General features: G+C 45.8%; 2 protein-coding genes across 4 annotated transcripts in view; one reads left to right on the forward strand and one right to left on the reverse strand.

Moving 5' to 3' along the window:
- Positions 1-9317, reverse strand: part of LOC143324212 (nectin-2) — a 76021-nt gene extending 66704 nt beyond the window's left edge. For all 3 annotated transcript variants that reach the window (XM_076736517.1, XM_076736516.1, XM_076736515.1), the window contains exon 1: positions 8809-9317. In XM_076736517.1, the coding sequence (XP_076592632.1) occupies positions 8809-8896 (88 nt within the window). In that variant the 5' untranslated portion in view covers positions 8897-9317. The remainder of the gene's footprint in view (positions 1-8808) is intronic.
- A 2450-nt stretch (positions 9318-11767) lies between these two features.
- Positions 11768-18188, forward strand: g6fl (g6f-like). The gene is made up of 6 exons (XM_076737214.1): positions 11768-11953; positions 12803-13135; positions 13955-14221; positions 14547-14582; positions 14949-15284; positions 16996-18188. Exons 1-6 carry the CDS (start codon positions 11881-11883, stop codon positions 17331-17333), a joined length of 1383 nt encoding a protein of 460 aa, XP_076593329.1. The 5' UTR covers positions 11768-11880; the 3' UTR covers positions 17334-18188.
- The last annotated feature ends 1886 nt before the right edge of the window (positions 18189-20074 follow it).

Here is a 20074-nt window from a genome sequence, read left to right on the forward strand (position 1 = left end):
CAAGAAAACCTGTTAAAAAGGCAACACAGCGGTCCATCCACACAATAAAAGCCCCTCCATCAGCCTCCATTTGGAGAAAAACTACCCAATCATCTCTTGTTACAGAGCCACTTTTCCTCTAGGGCCACCACTCAAAGGCAGGTCTGTCCATTGATACAGGTGTGGTGCAGAGGGAGGAAAAGGAAGGGGGAGGGAGGACAATAGATGGCCTTTTCAATGTCTCTCTCGGCTCACCTGGATTAGGGGGGTAGAGTCTGAGGGGAGGAAGCAGGAGGAGGGTCTCTAAGCTTGGGCTGAGAACAATAGTGTCTCTGTTTTCAGTAACACCAAGTGCATCACTCTGTCTAGCAGCAGCCAGCTGACTGCCTGGACTAAAAACAACATCTCAAGGTTGCTGCTGTTGAATGCTGAATTCCTCATGTGCAAATGTATGCTAAATATACAGGCAGAAGTGTATTGTGAGAGTGTTAGCCAAGATTTGCAACCCAAAATAAGATGTAACCTCCATTTGAAAACAAGGAACACATAGTTCCGCACATGTATTGATAGCACGGCCCCGAAAACCTGTTTTAGGGCCACAGCAAGGATTGATTTGAATTATCGATTAATCTGCCAGCTGTTTTCTTGATTTATTGTTTCATCTTGTTTAAAAATTTTAGAAGACGTCTATCGCAACATGGCATGAGAGCCCATTTTCACACTGCTTGTTCTGCCTGGTTAACGGTGGATTTTCACTTTACAATGATGTAAAACAGAGACAAGAAGAGAATCGCCACATTTAGGAAACTGGCACCAGAAAATGTTTGGCACGACCGATCGAAATACTTTCCCATGAAGTCACTGCTGACTAATTGATTTCACCACTAACCATTTTATCTCTGCTATAATTTAAAAAGCTGGAGCACAGACTATTTTAAAGCCCGTTACGGAGGACAGCAACAGCAAGCGTGTCACAAAGCTGGTTTTCTGCTGTAGTATTAAATTGTACAACACTGTGTGCTTGGAATTAACTCTTCAAATGTAACCCTCTTTCAACTTCAGTGTGAGATTCTTGTTAGATGAGTCAAGCTCCATTACTGGCCTAGTAACTGCCTGCAGGGGAGATGAGTGTGTGACAGCATCTAGCAGCAGGGGAGTGGACATTGTCAGCCTGATCCCAGCACTGCACGACAGGTTAGCTCTGCTGAAATGAAATAAAATCCTGCATCTGTTTCCATTTCCCCGCCTTACCTCTCATGCTCAGCTCACTCGCTTACTTGACTTTGTTCTGTCACTTTCTCTTTCCTGTCCTCTATACAGTAATCAAGTGATTCAACCATCAAATCAGCCCAGCATCACTAGGAATCGTGTGCATGCATCCACAGCGGACGCACTCTTTGTGCTCGGCGTGTGCATTCGCGGTTGCAAGGAAGTGGTGGTGACGAGCGTCGTTCCGCAGCCTGGGCGAGGGAGAGACGGACGGAGGGGAGGGCGAGATGATCGGCGGAGGGGTGAGGTGGGGTGAAACACTGCGAAAGTGTCACAGCAACTTAACCTTCAAAAAATGCCCACCAGGGTGGAGTGGGAGGAGGTGTTCTTGGCCATTAGTAGAGAAAGAGGGAGAGGAGGAGAAGTGTGTGTGTGATAGAGAGAATGATTGATGCGGAGAAGAGAAAAGAAGCAGAAGACCTTGTTAGGGGAGGTAGGAAGGTACAGATGCCTGCAATACAAATGTCTGTGGGGAGGGCGGGGGCTCTTAAGGAGGTACGAGAGGAGAGAAGAGCGAGAGACAGAGGGAGCAAATGAGAGTAGGACAGGAAAAGTAACACTGGCAGTTGGGATAGGCTTAAAGAGAAACTCTGGGGCTGACATAGGTGGAAGAGACAACTGGGGAATTGGACAGTGGGACAGGGAGTAGAGGAAAGCTACCGAAGAGAAGAAGAGAGGGAGATTAAGGGGAAAGGGAGAGTAAGAGGATAGAGGAAAGCAACAGACATTCCAATTACAGAAGCAGAAACGAGGGATTGATGACTAAGAACAGAGGGAAGGAGAACAAAGAGCAGGAGGAGAGGAGGAAAAGAGATACAGTAAGAGACAGCAGTTTACTGAGCAGATGGATCAATTATGCCGACCAAATTACAGAGAGAGGGAAGTCGGAGCATTACGGGAGGACGCGAACAGAGAGAGACGGGGAAAGAACGAATCAAGATGGAGGAGTGGAAGTGAAGGCACAAATGTGACGTGGGCAGAGAGTGGCAGCGAGGAGCAAGTGTCCGACCCCGGAGCAGGCAATCAGCTGAGATGAATGAGGCAAATTGCTTCAACGAAAGGAGGACCTGCTCTCCCTAAGGAGCCACGCCAAACAAACCCAGGCACACCCTGTTGACAAAACACAGGCCTGATAACTGAATAAACCTGCTGCCTCCATTTGACCTTAATGTGCCGTTTGCTTGAGGGGAGGATTTAAATGCTCCTGCCATTTCGAGGCTCAGGGGACCAATGACGATCGTGCTGCTTGTTTATCAGCGTAGCACGACGACGCACTTTTAAAACAAAAAGTGAAACGAGAGATAGCGCTGATACGAGTGGCTCAGGGTTGAAGAACACCCTGCACGGGGAAAATAAGCCTGTTGTACATTAACTCGGCAGTGGTGTATTCAGTTCTTGTCTCCTGTTTCTAAGATTACATCTCTGGAAGAATACTACATTTTCTCTATGTTACAGTGTGTAATTTGACCATGTTCCTCAGATAAATCTGCTGGGCTCGAGAGGAAAGCTGACTGAATTGAAAGCAGTTGGTGTGCAGATGGTTTTGGGAGAGCACGAGTTTATATCCAGCTCCCAGAGTCCCCAACAAGACCCTGTCACACCAAATTCAATTTCCTCCTCTAGCCAGCCTCGTGTCCACTGCCTCTGATAAGTGTGAATTTGACATGACCTTGTCAAAGTCAGATGTGATGAAGATGCAGCATGTCTGTGTCTGTGTGTGTTCGTAGCGGAGCAGAAGGTGTGCAGACAGGTAACAAAATGGACAAAACGGCTGCGACGCTGCTGGTAACACATGTTGATAAAAATAAAAAAAAATGCATGAAAAGATCCGCAGAAGAGGTCGTAACAGCAAAACCGGCTCGACATTTCACGAGCTGGGGGCAGAGAGGACACAGGGAGGGATTAGCAAAGGAGGAGGGGAGAGGAAGATGTTTCATGGCGCTGTCATGCCGATAGAGCGAGGCCTAAATGTTTTCAATATCACATAAGGGCACTGCATCATCCACCATTCAATACCGGATCAATAACGCAAACCACCTTCCACCTCGCAAACTACATTTAGACACATTAAGGTGACTGCTAATGAGCTGCTGTGTGCATGTGTGTGTGTGTGTGTGCGCGCGCACATGTAGGGACACGCCGAGGAGGACACAGTCAAGGGCCTCAGTGCTGAGTTGCACAGAGATCTGCTGAGTGCACAACGGGGAGGATTTCAGAAATAAAAGAATGTGACAAAGACGGAAGAAAGAGGAGAAAGATGACAAGCAGAGCGAACAGGTCAGGTAACAACAATAAAGAAGAGCAGGGTTAGTGCAAGCAGCCCTTTTCTGTCCACGATGGAAGGCTGTTAAATATGTGTCTGAAGCTTTAAGAGAGGGAGAGGAAGAGGGGAGGGAGGTGCGACTAAATTACAAATGAGCTGATAATTCTTGGCCTCCCTGGTTCACTCCCTCACACGGTTTTTTGAAATCCTCCTCCGTCCCCTGTGCCAAGATGCTGCGGTGTGGAATTTGAAAATGTCGACATCCTCAACCCCCACTCACCGCTCCTCCCTCGCTGCTCCTCCTCGGTGATTTTACTACAGCGGGGTCACACAGACACCCATCTCCCAAGTCTAGTTAATTAAGGGGATTTTACTTTAAAGAGTTTGGCTGCATTTCAGTGGATCTTCAATTGGAATTGCCGCTCATTCTCTACATTGGCTGAGCTGGAATGGGTTTGACCTGCATCTCTCTAAATTCCATCTGGGGTTTGTCAGACGTAGGGAAATGCAGATTTGGCAGAAGGTATCTTGACTAATGGTGTGGAAATGTGTGTGTGACTGAAAAATAAAGTAAGCCACATGCCTTGCAGCATTTTCATACAAGATAAGCTGCTGGCATGCTACTTCTGCAAATAGTACAGTCTTAAAACTCTCCCATTATCTAGAAACATGTGGGTGGTTAGAGTACATTATGGAACGGTCTCTTGCGGTGAACTCATATCAGTGTGTGAGCTAATGCACGCAGATTTCATGTAGATAGCAGTTTAACCCTACAGCTCTGCCAAGAACATCACTGACCCCTGCACAGTTGTGTTTTTGGAAACCCCTCAGCTGCCTCTATTCATATTAATGGTATTTGGCATTCCTTCTGAGACGAGGATTTCTGCTCATTTTCCTCTGGATCAGATGGGACTGACTCCAGGAGTCTGGCAACTCCGGGAGCCAAACACAAACATCCCTGTAGGGGGGCCCCTCAGTGTGACCTCAACACGGGCCACCAACCATCCGGCATGAGCGTGTAGGCGGAGGCCAAAGGGGTGACTTCCGACGCAGTGATGGAGCCGTCACAGAGCTCCTGGTTTTGGCTCTCACGCTGCAGGAAAGCCACTATCATTACTTACAAGTTGGAGGAAAAGCGTCCTCAAAGAGAGTCAGTTAAATGAGCAGGGAGCGGTAAAAAAAGGATGTCCCCAGATCTGATGTCTGTGGAAGATAACAGGGTTGCTGATGAGGGGATGATGCACTACTTCCTGAAGGAAACAGTAATGCACACATGCACTGTCATTCTGCGATGTGGCGGCCCCTCCCTATTATTGGAATGTCATCTGACTTACAGCACAGCCTCAGGTTTCTGTCCTTATTCATCACCCATTGTGTGTGTGTGTGTGTGTGTGTGTGTGTGTGTGTGTGTGTGTGTGTGTGTGTGTGTGTGTGTGTGAGCACTCAATTGTGTTTGTGGTCTAATACCGCAGCCTAAAACACAACAAGACGCAGTGACTCGTGCTCATCGACCTCCCTCTCTTCAGATCCATCCGTCCTGTCTAATAATATTTGCCAAGTCAACAATAAACCTGATGGATCCTTTGTGTTTCTGGTCACTGGTAATGAAAAGTCTACAGAGCAAAGCCATTTAACTGAAACTCATTTTTCAAAATACCTGTATATCTAAACCCGTGCAAGACGCGGAGGATCAACGTAATTTTAATCAATACAGCTCCCATTTAAAAAGGTTTTTAAAAATGAAAAGTGCCTGCTGCTAAAATGTTTTCAATACATCTATTAGAAAGCTTTCCATTCATCGCTAGTTTATTGTCGGATGAGAGGTACTTCATTTCTAGACGACCATTACAACCACTAAGCTGAAATCACTTTTTCTCAATAGCTTACCTGGTGAAACAACAGGTAACAACAGAAAGCTGTCTAAATCATGAGGCTCATTTGGTGAAACGCCAATTATTTGCATCAGTCTTTCTACAGTTTAGTTATTTAAAATTAAAGGGACCACATTTACCAGACAGTGTCCACGTGGACACACACACACACACACTCGCTTGGTATCACACTCACGTCTCCATTAAGCTATAAATTCAAGCACACTTTTATGTCTGAATCAACGAACTCTTAATGGTGATTATAAGGAGTGAGGGGAGGAGGAGGTTATTGATGTGTCATTTAAACAGGAAGGCCCCTCAGTCAGTGTGTGTATGTGTGTAGGAATTAGCACACGCCACGACCAGAACAAGACTTTCTTACACACATATAGACACGCACACCTGACCTTTTCAAAATCCTTCTGACATTTACAGGGCCAGTGCGAAGGGGCGAGGACAGCTCATTTACATAATGATGGGACCTAACTGCAACAGCCATTAACACAAAAACCAAAACAAGAGCGAAGATCCTCGCTCCGCCGGGACTAATGAGATACTAAGGACTTACTTTCTTCTTCTTTTATTAGGGAGGGAAAAAAAATAAACTCCATTCATGATCCATCAACTACATTTCTCTTAAGAGACGGAGCATAATGCGCTCTCTCTGCTGTAATGATGAATTGTCCTGGGCTTGGCAGGAGTACACTGTTCACACAGCAACTCCGCATGTGCGGGGAGAAAGTTGGAGCTAATACTTTGAGATATTGCACGAGAAGGACTGCCAAAAGAAATACCACTTCATCAGAGTTACTGATTGTCAAAGTGTGTGTGTGCTTGTGTGTGAGCAGGGTGCTCAGAAAACGCTGGAAGATTTCCAGCATTTTCACGAGCCATTAGGACATGTGCTGTTATGACTACGCAAGATGAAAAACACCCAACTTCAGAGGGGCTAATGCAGCCCGGCCCACGAGAAATCCTACAGCCATGGTGACAGAGCGTGGTGAGGTCGCACGCGGTTTATTTTCCTGTCTGTCTGCATGTTGTTCCTGTCATAAACAGCATGGCCTTCGGTCCAAAGGGAGGCTGGGGGACGGGGGAGGGAGGCCATTCAAATAAACCAATGACTACCGTCACTCAAACAACAGCACTAGACAGGAGGGAATGAAAGATAGCTGAAAATAAAAAGAGGGCCAAGAACAAGGCCTCTGTATGTACCCAACGGTAGAGGTGGGGGAGGGAGCGAGGGCTGGCGGGAGGAGGCGAGGGTTTCAAGTGGCGGGTGGGGAAGAGGGGAGGTGGGGCGTCGCCTGTCTTAATCAGTTGCTGCCCGTTCGGTTTTCCGGCCAATCCTGAAACTCGGATACAACCCTGCGCGCTGCAGCAGGCTGCCGAAAAGCCACCTGTTTCCTCGAAACTGAGGAGAGCCATCAAGAGTAGCTTTGCATCTGAATTAGCTTCGCTGGAGGCTTTCAGGTACACAAAGACAAACATTGGCGTATTTGTGAGTGGAGAGGGAGGCAGCCTCCTCCCCCGGCCCTGACCCTGCGTGCCCACCAGTTTCTCAGGCAGCCAGCCAGGCAGCCGCCCCCTGCACGCATGCAGCTTACTCAGCCATAAAGACAATGCTGCCATAGCCTCAGAGCCCCCACACCAAACTCCCCCTCACATAGGCCCACCCCTCTTCCAATAAAAACATCTCCATGGTAATGGGCCAAGCCTTTCTGACCCACATCGATGGTCCCTCACAACCTTGACTTGGGGGGTGGGGGTGGTATTACAATGTAATTTCAGAGCTTAAACTGGACCCCCACCTGCAAGCTTCTATTAAATCCTATATATGTGTGTAACTAGAGAAGCCTACCTTAATTAAAAACCCATCAAATTCGGCAGTTGAATTTTAACATTACAGCCCACGGCTAGGCCACAGCGCCCTGAAAACTTTGCAGAGAATTAAATCACCTCCTTCACTCTGAGACGCAGGATCGAGGGTGGAGGTAAGTGGTTGCTGTCACAGCTTGAGAGGAAGTGGGAAACCAAAAGTACAAAGTAGACAAGTTCTCCCTCCACAGCTGCAGCTGAAGTTAGCTTAACGATAACCCGAAAGGAGGCCAGAGGTTCACGTAGGGAAAAAACAAATTACACAAATAAAAGGGAAACTCAAAAGCAGTGTTTTTGCTGGCACTGGTTAAGCCTTGCGTCTCTCCTCGCTCATAAATATGTAAAACCTTTTGTTTTGTCCCCCCCCCCCCACTTTTCTCCCTCCCCTAAGAGCACTTCATGCTCTGTAAAATGAATTTGGACAAAAAAAGGTCCACTGCATGAATAAGTGAAAGAGTGACTGTGCTAAGGAGTCACGATTAAACCACCACCGCAATCATCTACATTACTGCACACTCCTGCAAACGCGCACGGCCGCTGGGCCTGATCTAGGCCTTCATTTGTGCCCCAATTACAGCGCAAAACAAAAAGCTGGCCCGGCGTGCAGCGGAGAAAATGTTGAACTGGTTTCACGCCACGCCACACATTCATATGTTAATGGATTAACTGCGTGCCACAAATGTTTGCTCTCATATTTGGGTCTCCTCACTGTGGTAGGAGCACCTGTAGGCTATCAGCGCTGAACTGGGCTGGAAAACACCTGAATAATTCACCTGTGTGAACAGGTTACCAGGGAGGCAGGTGCCTGTTAACTTGTTAAACGACAGCGGAGGCCTCCATGGGAGTGGTTCACGAAAAGGAAACAGCAAGAAGTTTCAACTCAAACAGAAAACCAGCATAGGTTAAGGGATTTGTCAGCAGCGCCGATGATTGAGTTTCCGTCATTGCCGCCGTCTGTTCCTCTCAGTGTACATTAAGAGCTGTTTCCAGCCCCATTTTTCTCAACTGAGCTGTAACTAATAGAGGATGATGTGCGGACAGAGGGGAGAAAAGGAGCAGGGGGACGTGGAGGAGGAGAAGGGTGGCTTTAGGAGGAAGAGTAGCGACCAAGGGCAGAATGGTACAGTGGCTCAGTTTAAAGAGAGGAGGACGCTGCTGTGAGCACCTGAGGGATAAAAACACCTTCCTCCACCAGAGCCACACCTTACAGGACTAAACATGGCGTTGAGTCACCGACCGAAACTCGGGTTAAAAGAGCGAAACAGATGATTCATGGCCGAAAACAGAAAGAATGAGGATGAGTTGTGAGCTCATGGTGTTAGGAGATATTACACATTTGACGTTTTAAATCTTCAAGCTGAACACGTCGCCAGCGCAGCGAGGAAGGAAATCACCTGCCGGATTTTCTGCTCCTGTCACCGCCCTGACAGGTGGTGTCCAGGTTTAAATTTATCTCCTTCTAAATTATTAAAGAAAGCAAATGAACAGCGGGGTGCCGCTGACGAGGAGCAGGACACCATTAAGTTTTCAGAAGTGCTCCTTTCTTACCGTGTTGGAGAAGTATCGACGCGAGCAGGCAGAGCAGTCCGCTCATTTTTAAGCAGTCATGCCAGTTTCGGGCGTCATGTCTCGCCATGGTTGATTACGGTCCTCTTTGGCAAACCAGGCGCTCGGTCCCTCCGAAACAAGTGTGAAAGCCTTCAAACGCGGGTCAGTTTCTGAGGAAAGCCTCAAGTCATTGAAGGAGAGAAGAAATATATTAAAAAAAAATAAAAAATAAAAATAAAAACTTGCGTGGCAGCGGGACAAGATCAGGGGTCCGACAGAGCTTCTGGTTTGCGTCCCTCACTGCGCCTTTACGGCTGTTTAAAATCAATGGAAATCCCGGTGAATTCGTCCCGGCGGCGCGCAGGTGAATATTCCCCTCAGCTGGTGTTCCGGACGTAACGACGTGCTGTCGCGCGCTCCTTCTCTATCTCTCTCCACACCAACAAATAGTTCCTCTGAGCGCGCGGCTGTCCGACTGTGTGTGACTGACTGGGTGATGTCATCAGGCTGAGAGGCGTCACAGCCCAAAAACCCAATTAGGACCAGCGATGGCAGGAGGACGGGGGACGGGAGGGGGGAGGGGGGGACACTGGGAGCAACTTGTTGAAATCGCCAAAAGCGTTTTTCCTTGGAAAACACGGCTGGCACCTAGACGGCCTTTACAGTGCGCAGCATGTTTTTACTCCAGAAGACCCGAAAGCTCATCCAGGAATATTTCTATATTTACAAGCTCCAGCAGCTGAGAAGTATCAGCTCCGTCCATCCACACCGGCAATGCCTCAAAGTGACCTCGATCAGTTTGCTGCCACCGCTCGAAATGCGTGCGATCAAATTAACAGCGAGGTTTGCGAATATTATCGACGGAAAAGCGACATTCAACCGAAAAAAGTTGCTCCTCAATGTGTCCAAGTCAGGCAGCTCTGATGTAGCGGTGAGGTACGTGGAAACAGATGATTCTTCCGCCCTCTGCTGTTCGTTTGCGCGCACAGATTTGGGATTAGCTCATATAAACTCCAGCACAGCAGATGCCAAAATCAATAAACATTCATTAATGAACGGCAAAATACAAATCCAGCGGCAGTCAGCAAAATCAAATCAAAAGGAAACAGCTCCTCGTGTATCTGTTTGCAGACTCCAGCAGACTCGCTGCTGATGACATTTTTTTTCTTCTTCTTCAACAGAATAACTTCCAATTCATTTTGCCCTATTTTCCTCTGGAGCAGGGAGCATACTAGCATAGCGAAGGCATTATCTGGTTTAGGTCTAATCCCTATACCCAAGTGTTTTACAGCCAATGTAATTACATCTTCATAAGTCCCACAGTTTAAAACACGCCGCTCGCTTCCCTCCTGCTCTGTTCCATTTCCAAGTTCCCCTCCAGTGTCGCCCTCTTATTTTCACACTGTCTGAGGTGCAAATCCTGGAGCTGCCGATGGTGATCAGAGGTCAAACAGTGCTCTGCACGCCAGAAAAGCAAATTAACAGTTGACACATATTCTTCTGGTGCAGATTTGTGTCTTCAAAGAGACTGGAGGGTTTCTTTCCGCTCTCTGCCTGCTGTAAATCCAGAGACTGTGATCTGCCATGCAAACAAAGCAGCTGTGGCTTTTAAGTGCCAGTGGTACTTTGCATTGCCACCATTTCCTTTGCAGCCATCTTTAGGTGCTACAGCTGAGTGTTTGAGTCAGAGAGAAGTGTGCAGGAGCCACCAGCACGACCTCTGCTACCACTAAATCGTAAGCCTTCATGGAATCGAATGAGGAGCTTTAAAGAAAGTGGACGCCAAATGGAGGATTTCATTCCTTCTCCTTCCCATACTCATCCGTTTTTCATACCCATACCAAATTGACCTTCACACCTTTGCAGCTACCGCCCACTTTACTTATAGCACAGTCCTCACCTCCTTTTTTCCTTGTCATCTCACAGCCCTCACACTTCCCCTTCATTTACACGTCACTTTCCTCTCCTTCCTCCTCATTCCTCCGCCCTCTTCTCCTCCTCTCACCCCCTCTTCCCATGTCATTTGATTTGCTTTGTCCACTCGCCCTTCACTTCTTGCCGCTATTCATCCCGTCCTCCATCCTCGTGCTCTCCGGGGGTCTGTGGCAGCGATAATGAAGCGCGTAGTTAACAGATATTAGCTCATTGGCAGTGGATTCATTAGACAGAGCCAAGGCTTATGGTGATTATTTACCCGGAGAGGAGGGGCCACAGCATCAGCACCACAGCAGCCACAGGCTTCTTTGAAGTCACGCTGTCTCTCTTCCCTCCTCACACTTCTGCTCTCCCAGGGTTTTCTGGTTCTGTCTGAGCACCTCTCCCTCGTGCTGCGCTCCTGTTTTTTTTTTTTCTCCTTCCCTGTCATTAGACACCCACAATACATATCTGCTTTCTCTCCCTCTCTTCCTCTATCTCTCCCCGCCGCCCCCATTCACCCAATGGTAATTATGGAAAAATCTGTAATAGTGCTCAGAGGAGCTGATAATACCTTTAGCTTAATTAAAGACATTTATGGGATGTAAAGACATGTAGCCTAAGGGTTGCTGTGCACCCACACTGGCCCAAACTCTTTATTTCTCGCTTTTTCATCTCCCTCAATCCCTCTCTCTCTGCCGTTCTTATCATTTTCTCTGTTTCACACACACATTGTGATACACAGGAGTACACGCTCACTCCTTTTGTCAGACTGAACGTTAGGGTCAGAAGTTCTGGAACTAATTGCCCAGAAGTTCTGCTCTGAAGTGTTGTTAAACATTGTAGGCACACATTAAGGCTTGTGTGGGGCGGCGGTAATGCCAGTAGGCTGTGCGCAGTTTATCAGCCTCAAACACACACATTCGATGGCAGTAATGACAGTCTTTTCCTGCTGATTATTCCAGGGTTGTTTGTGCCACATCCTGTTGGGCTGAGAGATGCACAGCAAACTTGTTAACATGTCAGTCAGGGACAGCAGTAATATTGCAGTAAAGAGAACAATACTCGGTGTTCTGGAGCGTACTTAGAAAGGTCACAGTGTTGGAGCGACAGCTGGTGCAGTGAGAGCTTTTTTTTTTTTTTTTCCTTTCGTGTGTGATGGCGTCTGGTTTTCTCACATTTATTCTTGTTGCTTCCTTTGTGATATATTCCTCTCACACTGGCATCACAGGTACGGATACTAATGTGTTTTTTAGTAAATATATTCTCGCTGCATTGGAAAGGGGGAACCTTCATGTTGGGCTCATGCTGCTTTTAGAGTGCAAACATGAATGAGCCTGTTTGCTTGCAGGTAAATGATGAGTCATGTATTAGCATAGCTATTCCTTTTCCCAGGTGGTCAGTTTGAAAGTTAAACATCAAGTTCAGGAGAAGGATAACTTGAGATTTTTGTCCTTCTCTTGTGTCATCTGGTACAGTTTATTGGCTTTAATCTGACCGAGACAATCTTTAAGAGCAGCTTCATATGTTTTCATATCTGTCTTACAGCAGAGTTATCAGTAGGTGTAACTGTTCCTCCTGTCCGTACCGGCTGAAAACATCCCTTTCCTAAAGTGATTTCAGCACACGACAAAATCTCCAGAGCTTCTTCGATATACAAATGCACTTTAAATGCATTTAAAGCTAACATGGTGCTTCATTAGTCTGCGTTAGATAAATCAAGCGGTTTCAGAGTTACAGTCTTTGTGGAACAAACTTGTCTTGTCGCTGCAGCTCAGCAAAGAAACCAGGGAAACAGAAAGAGGAAAATTGGCACTAACACAGACTGTAACTTTGGAAGACACCCATTACATTTGACCGACTCCGACTGCTGAAGCCTCCTATTAGCTTCAGAAAAACTCTAGAAGTCATTTCTACCCAGAAATAGGATTGGGGATTTTGTCCCCCGTCACTTAGGCTACTCTGAAATTGCTCTATGAAGGGATCTCTTTGTGGCCATTATGTACAGAAGGAGCAATTATAGTAACTCTCTAAATGTATAATACTGTTATAATGCTTAAGTTTTTGTCCCCTCTCTCAGACTGGGACGATGTTGTGGTGACCAGAGAGGGCATGTCTGCCACCTTGATCTGTAACGATACAACAGTGAGGGGCGCCGTGACCATTAACTGGATGGTGAAGCCACTTGGTGCGGATGAATGGCAGCTGGTTCTCTCAGCCAGCGAAAGGAAGGAGTTCTCTGGTGGCGCCTCAAAGGCATCCATGCGTTTGACTGACCCTAACTTTCAAGACACCGGGGTTTTCTCTCTGTTCTTCCTTCCTAAAATGGAGGACAGCGGTCTTTACTCATGCTTGATAAAGCAACAAGAGAGGAAACTAAAGGAGAGGATTATCCTCTTAGCTATCCTTACAGGTAGAACAATCAGCTGCAGCTAATGCAGCATGTGAAGCAAAGTGCTTTTACTCAAGGAGTTCAGTTTTGTGGTATTTGTGCTTTACTTGAGTATTTTTATTTTATGCATCTTTATACATCAACTCCACTACATTTCAGAGGGAAATACTTTTTATTCCACTGTATTTATCTGACAGCTAAAGCTGATAGTTACTCTGCCAAATGACACGATCAGCTTGTAAAAGGTAACGTATTTTTATCGGATAGAACTGAAATGATTAGTCGATCCATTAATCAGTCAATCGGCATGATAATCGATCTTTAGAAGGAGGGTTTGCTGCTTTTCTCTGTTTTAAACTGAATTTGCTTCAGTTTTGGACTTGTTTGCTAATTGTAAGAAGCATTTTTTAACTATTTTCTGACATTTCATTGACTACTAACAATCGATTCATTAAGAAAATAATCGGTGGATTTCTCAATAATAAAAACAGTTAGATGAGAATAAACTTCACATCAATGTTATGTTGTTTAAATGAGCTTCAACTTTGACCAAATGCAACCATAAAATGCTCTTACTTGTTGTTATATGCAGATGTTATTTCATCATTGATGACAATCCAGTAGCGCATATTTCAGTATAACTCTTAAAGGGGCTGTTGTGCATAGTGGGTACTTTAACTTTGATACCTACAGGAGATTTTGCTGGTCATACCTCTCTGCATTTACATGGTTAAAGTTTGACTTTTGCTTGTAATGGAAAATTTTGAAATTGCTGTACTGCAACTTTTACAACTGGTCCCTCTTCTACTCCTGATTCCCTGTGTCCTCCCTCATCTCCAGTCACTGTTGTGCCTGCTGCGCCCATTTTGCAGCACAGCACCCTGCGGCTGATTGCCAGTGTCAGTCCTGACTTTGCCATCACCAAGATCACCTGGGCAGCACCTGACGGCATTTCCATAAAGAGCGAGAGAAAGACAAAGGTAGGCACAGTGGCCAAGCTGCCGCAGGTCCAGACCGGTGACAACGGGGCCTACGTGTGCATGGTTCACCCCAGGGGCAACAGCAGCAGCAAGCTTTTCGCCTTCAACGTGGACGTGACTGTTGATGGTGAGACTGATTTGAGAGAGAACAGTAAAAGCAGTGAGGAGTAGAATACATTTCGGAGTTTTTTTTTGGTTTTTTTTTTTGCTTTTTGTTGATGGTTTGAGTGGGCATCAGTGCCAGAAACTCCAGCAGCGGCATTATTTATTTAAGCATCCTGTAGCTACAGTTCTTCAAAGTATTTACTTTTATAGACCAGTTTCAAAAGTCTACTGTAGATCTGTGCTAAAATTCATCCAGTCCTCCTGTGAATATTATAGTTGCTACATTTATGTATTATTCATTATTTGCTTTTTAACCCCCCCTCTTCTTGCGTCTCTTCTCTCCGCAGCTAACAATGTGGCCTCATTCACCAATATAACACATGGTGAGTGACTTTGTAACACAAGCTGTCTGAAAGTCCTGTGTCAGCAGCTTGCTAATCAGCCAGAGCAGAATGCAAGACCAACTGAAAAGAAGTAACTCTCAGCATATAAGAGCGTAATCCCCATTGTTGTAGGAATTTTTCCCCTATCTCCATTTCCCTACTCTGTTACTTACTATTCTGTTTACTCTCTCTGCCTTCACCTCACTCTTCATTCATCCTCTTTAGATTCTGAAGTCCCTGTCGATATGTCTGCTTGCACTGTTATGTCTTCATATCTGTCTCCACTCTATCTTCTGCTCCTGTACTGTCTCATCTATTTTAACACTCTGGTCTCTCTTTTCTTTCCTCTTCCCTCCTTGCCTGCAGCCCCTATGATCTCCACTGCCACTCAGGCTCAGGCTTCCTTCACGCTAGCTTGTCCTGGTGTCCAGGGGGACTACATCCTGCTGCACTGGCAACCTCCAGATGCCAGGAAGCAGACTAGTATGAAGCTGGTGTACCAGTACGACCGGTGGAGGGGTTCCACCTGGTTGACTGAGCAAAGCAAGAAACTCCAGCTTGCCGGCCCACCATTCAACGCAGAGGCTGGGAGTTTCTCCTTCCTACTCACACCTGGGTTGAAAGATGGCGGCCTCTACGTCTGTGAGGTGTACCTGAATGACAACGTCTTCAGCCAGCGGACCCGTCTCAGCGTGCTCAAAGGTACAGATCAGGGTGATGAGGAGGAGCAGAAAGACAAGGAGGAGGTGGATTAGGAGGAATTAAATGAGGGGCAGGGATGGATTTATGAGACACGTGGTATTACTTTTATAATAACCTTGTGTGCTTGTGTGAGATAACATGACATTTTGTGGATACAATAACAAACTTAAAATGTCTTCATAAGCTGTTCAGGGGACCATCAGGAGTCCCCACAACAGCTCTTACACTCGTTGGCATAGAAGTCTATTAAACTCTATTCCATAGGTGTTCAATTAGGTTGAGATCGAGTGACTGAAACGGCCATAACATGTGACTCATGGCGATATCGTACCCATCAAATCATTCAGTGAGCCTTGGCTGGAGGTCTATGCATTTGATGATATTTAGGGAAATATGCTTATTTGCTTTCTTACTGAGAGTTAGATGCACAGACTGATATTACTCTAATGTCTGCCATTTAAGTATGGAACATCGGGTCGGGTTGCTGGTTTCGGAAAACCAGCAACCCGCCACCATAGAGGTGTCGGGGGAGGGGTTTCTGAAGTTATTCCATAGTGCTTTTGAGGAAGCATACTGGCAGCTTAAAGACCGGAAGCAGGTGAAAACAGCTAGCCCGGCTCCCCCCACTGCTCTTAAGCATGCCTCCTAGCGCCTCTAAAGGTTGCTAATTAACAGGTTGTGCCTGATAATAAAAGACACTAAAATTCTTTCCACCTACCAGTGCATTGTTCTCAGAGATCTTTGACTGTGGAACAAATGCAAAGAGAATTTCCTACAGCTAGCGGTAAAATGTCACATTATTAAATGAATACATTCACAATACTGCTCATGAAAAGGAGCATTTGCTCAATTCATATATTTAAAGAGAAAAAAATGAAGAGAACACCTGTTGAGTTTTATGAGTGAGCCTTAGGGAGGTTTCACCCTTTACAGGAGGAACACGCAGAATACATTTGCACCCACACGCACAAAACCCAATATACACACATACGCATAAGATGCCCTGTCATGGCAGCCTTGGAAGGCTTTACTAATCACAGTCCCAGTGGCATCCATCACAGCTGCCCAGACATGACCGGCCGATCCGTCACTGTCACTGTCACCCTGCTTCACACATCTGCATCCTTCATTCACACACACACACAGACATACACATCCACCCACACACCAACCATGTGACGCATATATTTTTACCCCACCTCATTATAAGTATCATTATGTGTGATTATACCTGCTGCCCTCCCACTAAGGCTGTAGGTGGCCCACACTGATCACACTAATCAAGGCTGAAATGTGTGTGTTTTTACGTGTGTGTGTGCGGATCTGTGGAGCTTGATTACACCCAGATGGATTCTCATTTCAGTTTGATGAGACACTAAACATCAGTCACAGTCAACCAATGCATTAGCAGCAAATCACTTTAATGAATATATATTATTTTGACCCCTCTCTGAATTGTTCTTTGTTTTCATATCACTTTCCCCTCACCTCATTACTCTCTATCTGTCCTTGGCCTTTTCTGTATTCACACACTACCCTTTAACTCACTTTCTCATCCCGTCTCGCTCCTTTCTCCTCCCTCATGCCTGTCTTTTTCACTTACTCATCTCTCCTTAGATTTCTGTTCAATTGTTTCATCCCTCTTAAACAATTTACCTTCCTTGTCCTCCCACACCCCTTTCCCCACCCCCTCACGGCTCTTCATCCATAGTTAAAACCAGCCACTCTTCCTCGAAGATGGAGTTGGGATGCCTGTACTCAGAGCGGTCCCAGGTCAAAAGTGCCATTTGGAAATACCAGAATAAGAGTCGCCAGCTGCAACTGTTCAGCAACAGCCTTGGCAGCATCACCGCCATCCTGCCCACACCCATCACCTCTGACACAGCTGGGAACTACACCTGCACCCTACAGCTGAAAAATGGGCAGACTGTCTGGGCAACACAAGCTGTCACGCTGCCCCATGAAGGTGGGAGAGATGGCACGGTATCACTAAGACTGGTCTGTTTTCTGATTTTCTTTCATCAACAGTGTTTTATACGACCAGCATGAGGGTCGTGGCAGACTTCCTGTCAACTCAGTGGAGATAATGAACCATGAATGTGGATGATTCTCGGATATGTGCTCCATGAAGCGTTCTACAGCGCATTCAAGGCAACCTCAGGTCAATTCATCTGCCAGAAAGCCAACGGTTTACAGAGGAAAAAGCTCCTGACAGATACCATATGTTATGCCATCTTAATGTAGTTAAAGAGGTCACAGGTCAGGACTTCTGTGTAACGAGAAGCTGGGATTTGCAGATAATATCCAGCAGAATCGCTCAGTCTGTTTACGTGCCCGTGTTTCATAAAAACCCACCACAGTTCTAATAGTCCGCTTAGCTTCATCTTCTACGGAATATAAAATATAAAGTCTATCGTTTTTCTCATCACACTCACCGAGCTGATGTGCGAATATAAGGAGACAGGACCTTAGGACATTTCTCCCCACAAAAACTAAATTATTCAGGCTTATTGTATTGGTGGCTGTGGGGGAGCACAGGAGGATGTGACAGTTGAATGGATCCCTTAGCAGAGATGAGTTCACTCCCCGTACCCCGATGAATCACCAGGGCTGAGGGGCCCAGAGCTCATCATGATGCACGCTGATGGTACGGCCATAAGAGTAATGGACACGGAGGAATGAAAAAGATGGCGATAAAGACAGGGAGGGGAAAGAGGCAGCAAGATTTCACCTGATTAGAGAAGTTGGAATAGAAAAAATATGTATATTGGGCGATTGTGTTTGTCTGGTGGGGAATTTAGACTGATGAGAGTGAGAAGTTCACATAATGTGAGTGCTGGTTGACCTACATTCACACAGCTGTGAAGTGACAGATTGAACAAACGACTGTATTTTTTATGTTAAGGAAAAGCCCCACAGAGAGTTTTCTGTTGTAGCTGGAAACACAAAATATGTGATTTCATATATCTGTAATGCTCCAATTGGTAGACAAAGTTGATTTTCTTTTAAAAACACCCTAAAAAAATATGTTGAACATTCATTTGAAATGCTGATCAACGCTGGATCAAAGCGCATTTTATTGAAATTGAAGTTGTTTCGAATCCACATATTTGATTTAACTCCTTTAAGTTTTTGATACACAGCCATTTCTGTATCATACTATATTTGGTCATTAGTCACATTGGGTTACTCAGTTTATCGTTTTTCACACTAGTGGAAATAGAGGTTCCTTTAATCCCTTGTGACTAATGCCTAAAAAAAATGTTAAGAAAGCCTCATATTTTGAATAATTTCAATGGTTTTTTGCTTACTTCAGCTGGTACTTTAAGTCCTGTGAAGTAAACTATAAACTTCCTCTGTGGACATTAATGAATAGTATGACAATAAGCAGTGCAGTTTATAGTATAATAGTTGTTGGCATGGAGGCATCCAGAGAGGGTTAACTCTAAGAATGAACTGAAACGACTCTTTAGTTCACCGGAAATAACCAAATCACCAATGCAACAAGTTGCATATACATATATAATTTGAGGAAATGTAATGTGCTGCAAGCCAAATCTAAAAGTATAGTTCCAGATGTAGAAGTAAAAGTGAAAAACACCTCATAATAGACTTCCTTTCGCTGGTGGCACACTTCACAGAATACAAAGCTGAAGCAATCATTGTGTTCCACAGCACATAAAATACTTCAAATGTCAGGGATTCTCCTCAATCATTTGCTATCATGAATTGGCCCATCATTTGCAAAGCATTCGAGCAGCTCTTTGGTCTGCCTCCTATCAGCCACCGTCCTCTACAATCACACAGATATAATTCACCTCCTGCCTCGTTCAAGATGAATTTGGTGAGGTAGGGAGGAAGTGCCAATAGAGGAAAGGAAAAGGTGAGATAAAAGAAGATGAGAGAAAGGTAGAGAGAGTGAAAGAAGACATGTGGTAGGGAGGATCTGGGAGCGTTTATGCCTCTCCTCACTGCACTCAATTACCATAAATCATGCGTTAAAGCTGGCACGGAGAGCAGCGCAGGTCAGTCTTGGGGTCAGCACGCAGCACAATATTCCATTAGGAACCTCTACACATATTCACCAATCAATTACACCTCACACAGCGCATAATGATTGATTATTTTGAAGCTGGCAAAAAGCTGTAACACCAGAGCAAAGGTGAAGCCCGAGGGCCAATCCTTTTACAAACAGAATTTGTGCAAAGTTGATGAGATCATGACGCCTGAGTGGATGAGATAACCTTCAAAGCCACAGGGAGACACGGCGCGAATTGCTTAGAAATGATGCTGATTCTACAAAAGTCTGTTTTGGTAGTTCTGTGTGAACTTCTTCTTTGATAGCCGCCTCCTCTGTAATCCAAAGATGTCTGACAGATCCGATTGCTTTGTGCTCCGCGTGCAGTGCGCAGGCAGCGGGAGAGCGCTCGTTCAGGTACACTAAACTACAGGAGTCTCTGTGGAAACAAGCACCTCCCTCCTGCGTCTCTCTGTCGCCCTGTGGCTGTGTTTTGCAAGACTGATGTCATCCTCATTATTCAAACAAACCTGACAAGTTTGCTCGCGCGCGTGAGCTCTTACCACAAAATTTGACTGGTGCTACACGAGGCAAATGGTTTCCTTACGTAATGCTTGTTAAGCGCGTGCCTACGCCTTCCATCCACCTGTTCGCCGGTGCTGCGTTGACAGGGTTTGACTGAAAGACTGCCGTTTGCGTTGTTTGTCAGTTTGCCTCGAGGCACTCCGTTGCAAGGATCAGATGTCAAGGGAGCGTGCGTGGAAAAGCCTCT

This window comes from Chaetodon auriga, chromosome 8, assembly GCF_051107435.1.
Source record: "Chaetodon auriga isolate fChaAug3 chromosome 8, fChaAug3.hap1, whole genome shotgun sequence".
Taxonomy (NCBI): domain Eukaryota; kingdom Metazoa; phylum Chordata; class Actinopteri; order Chaetodontiformes; family Chaetodontidae; genus Chaetodon; species Chaetodon auriga.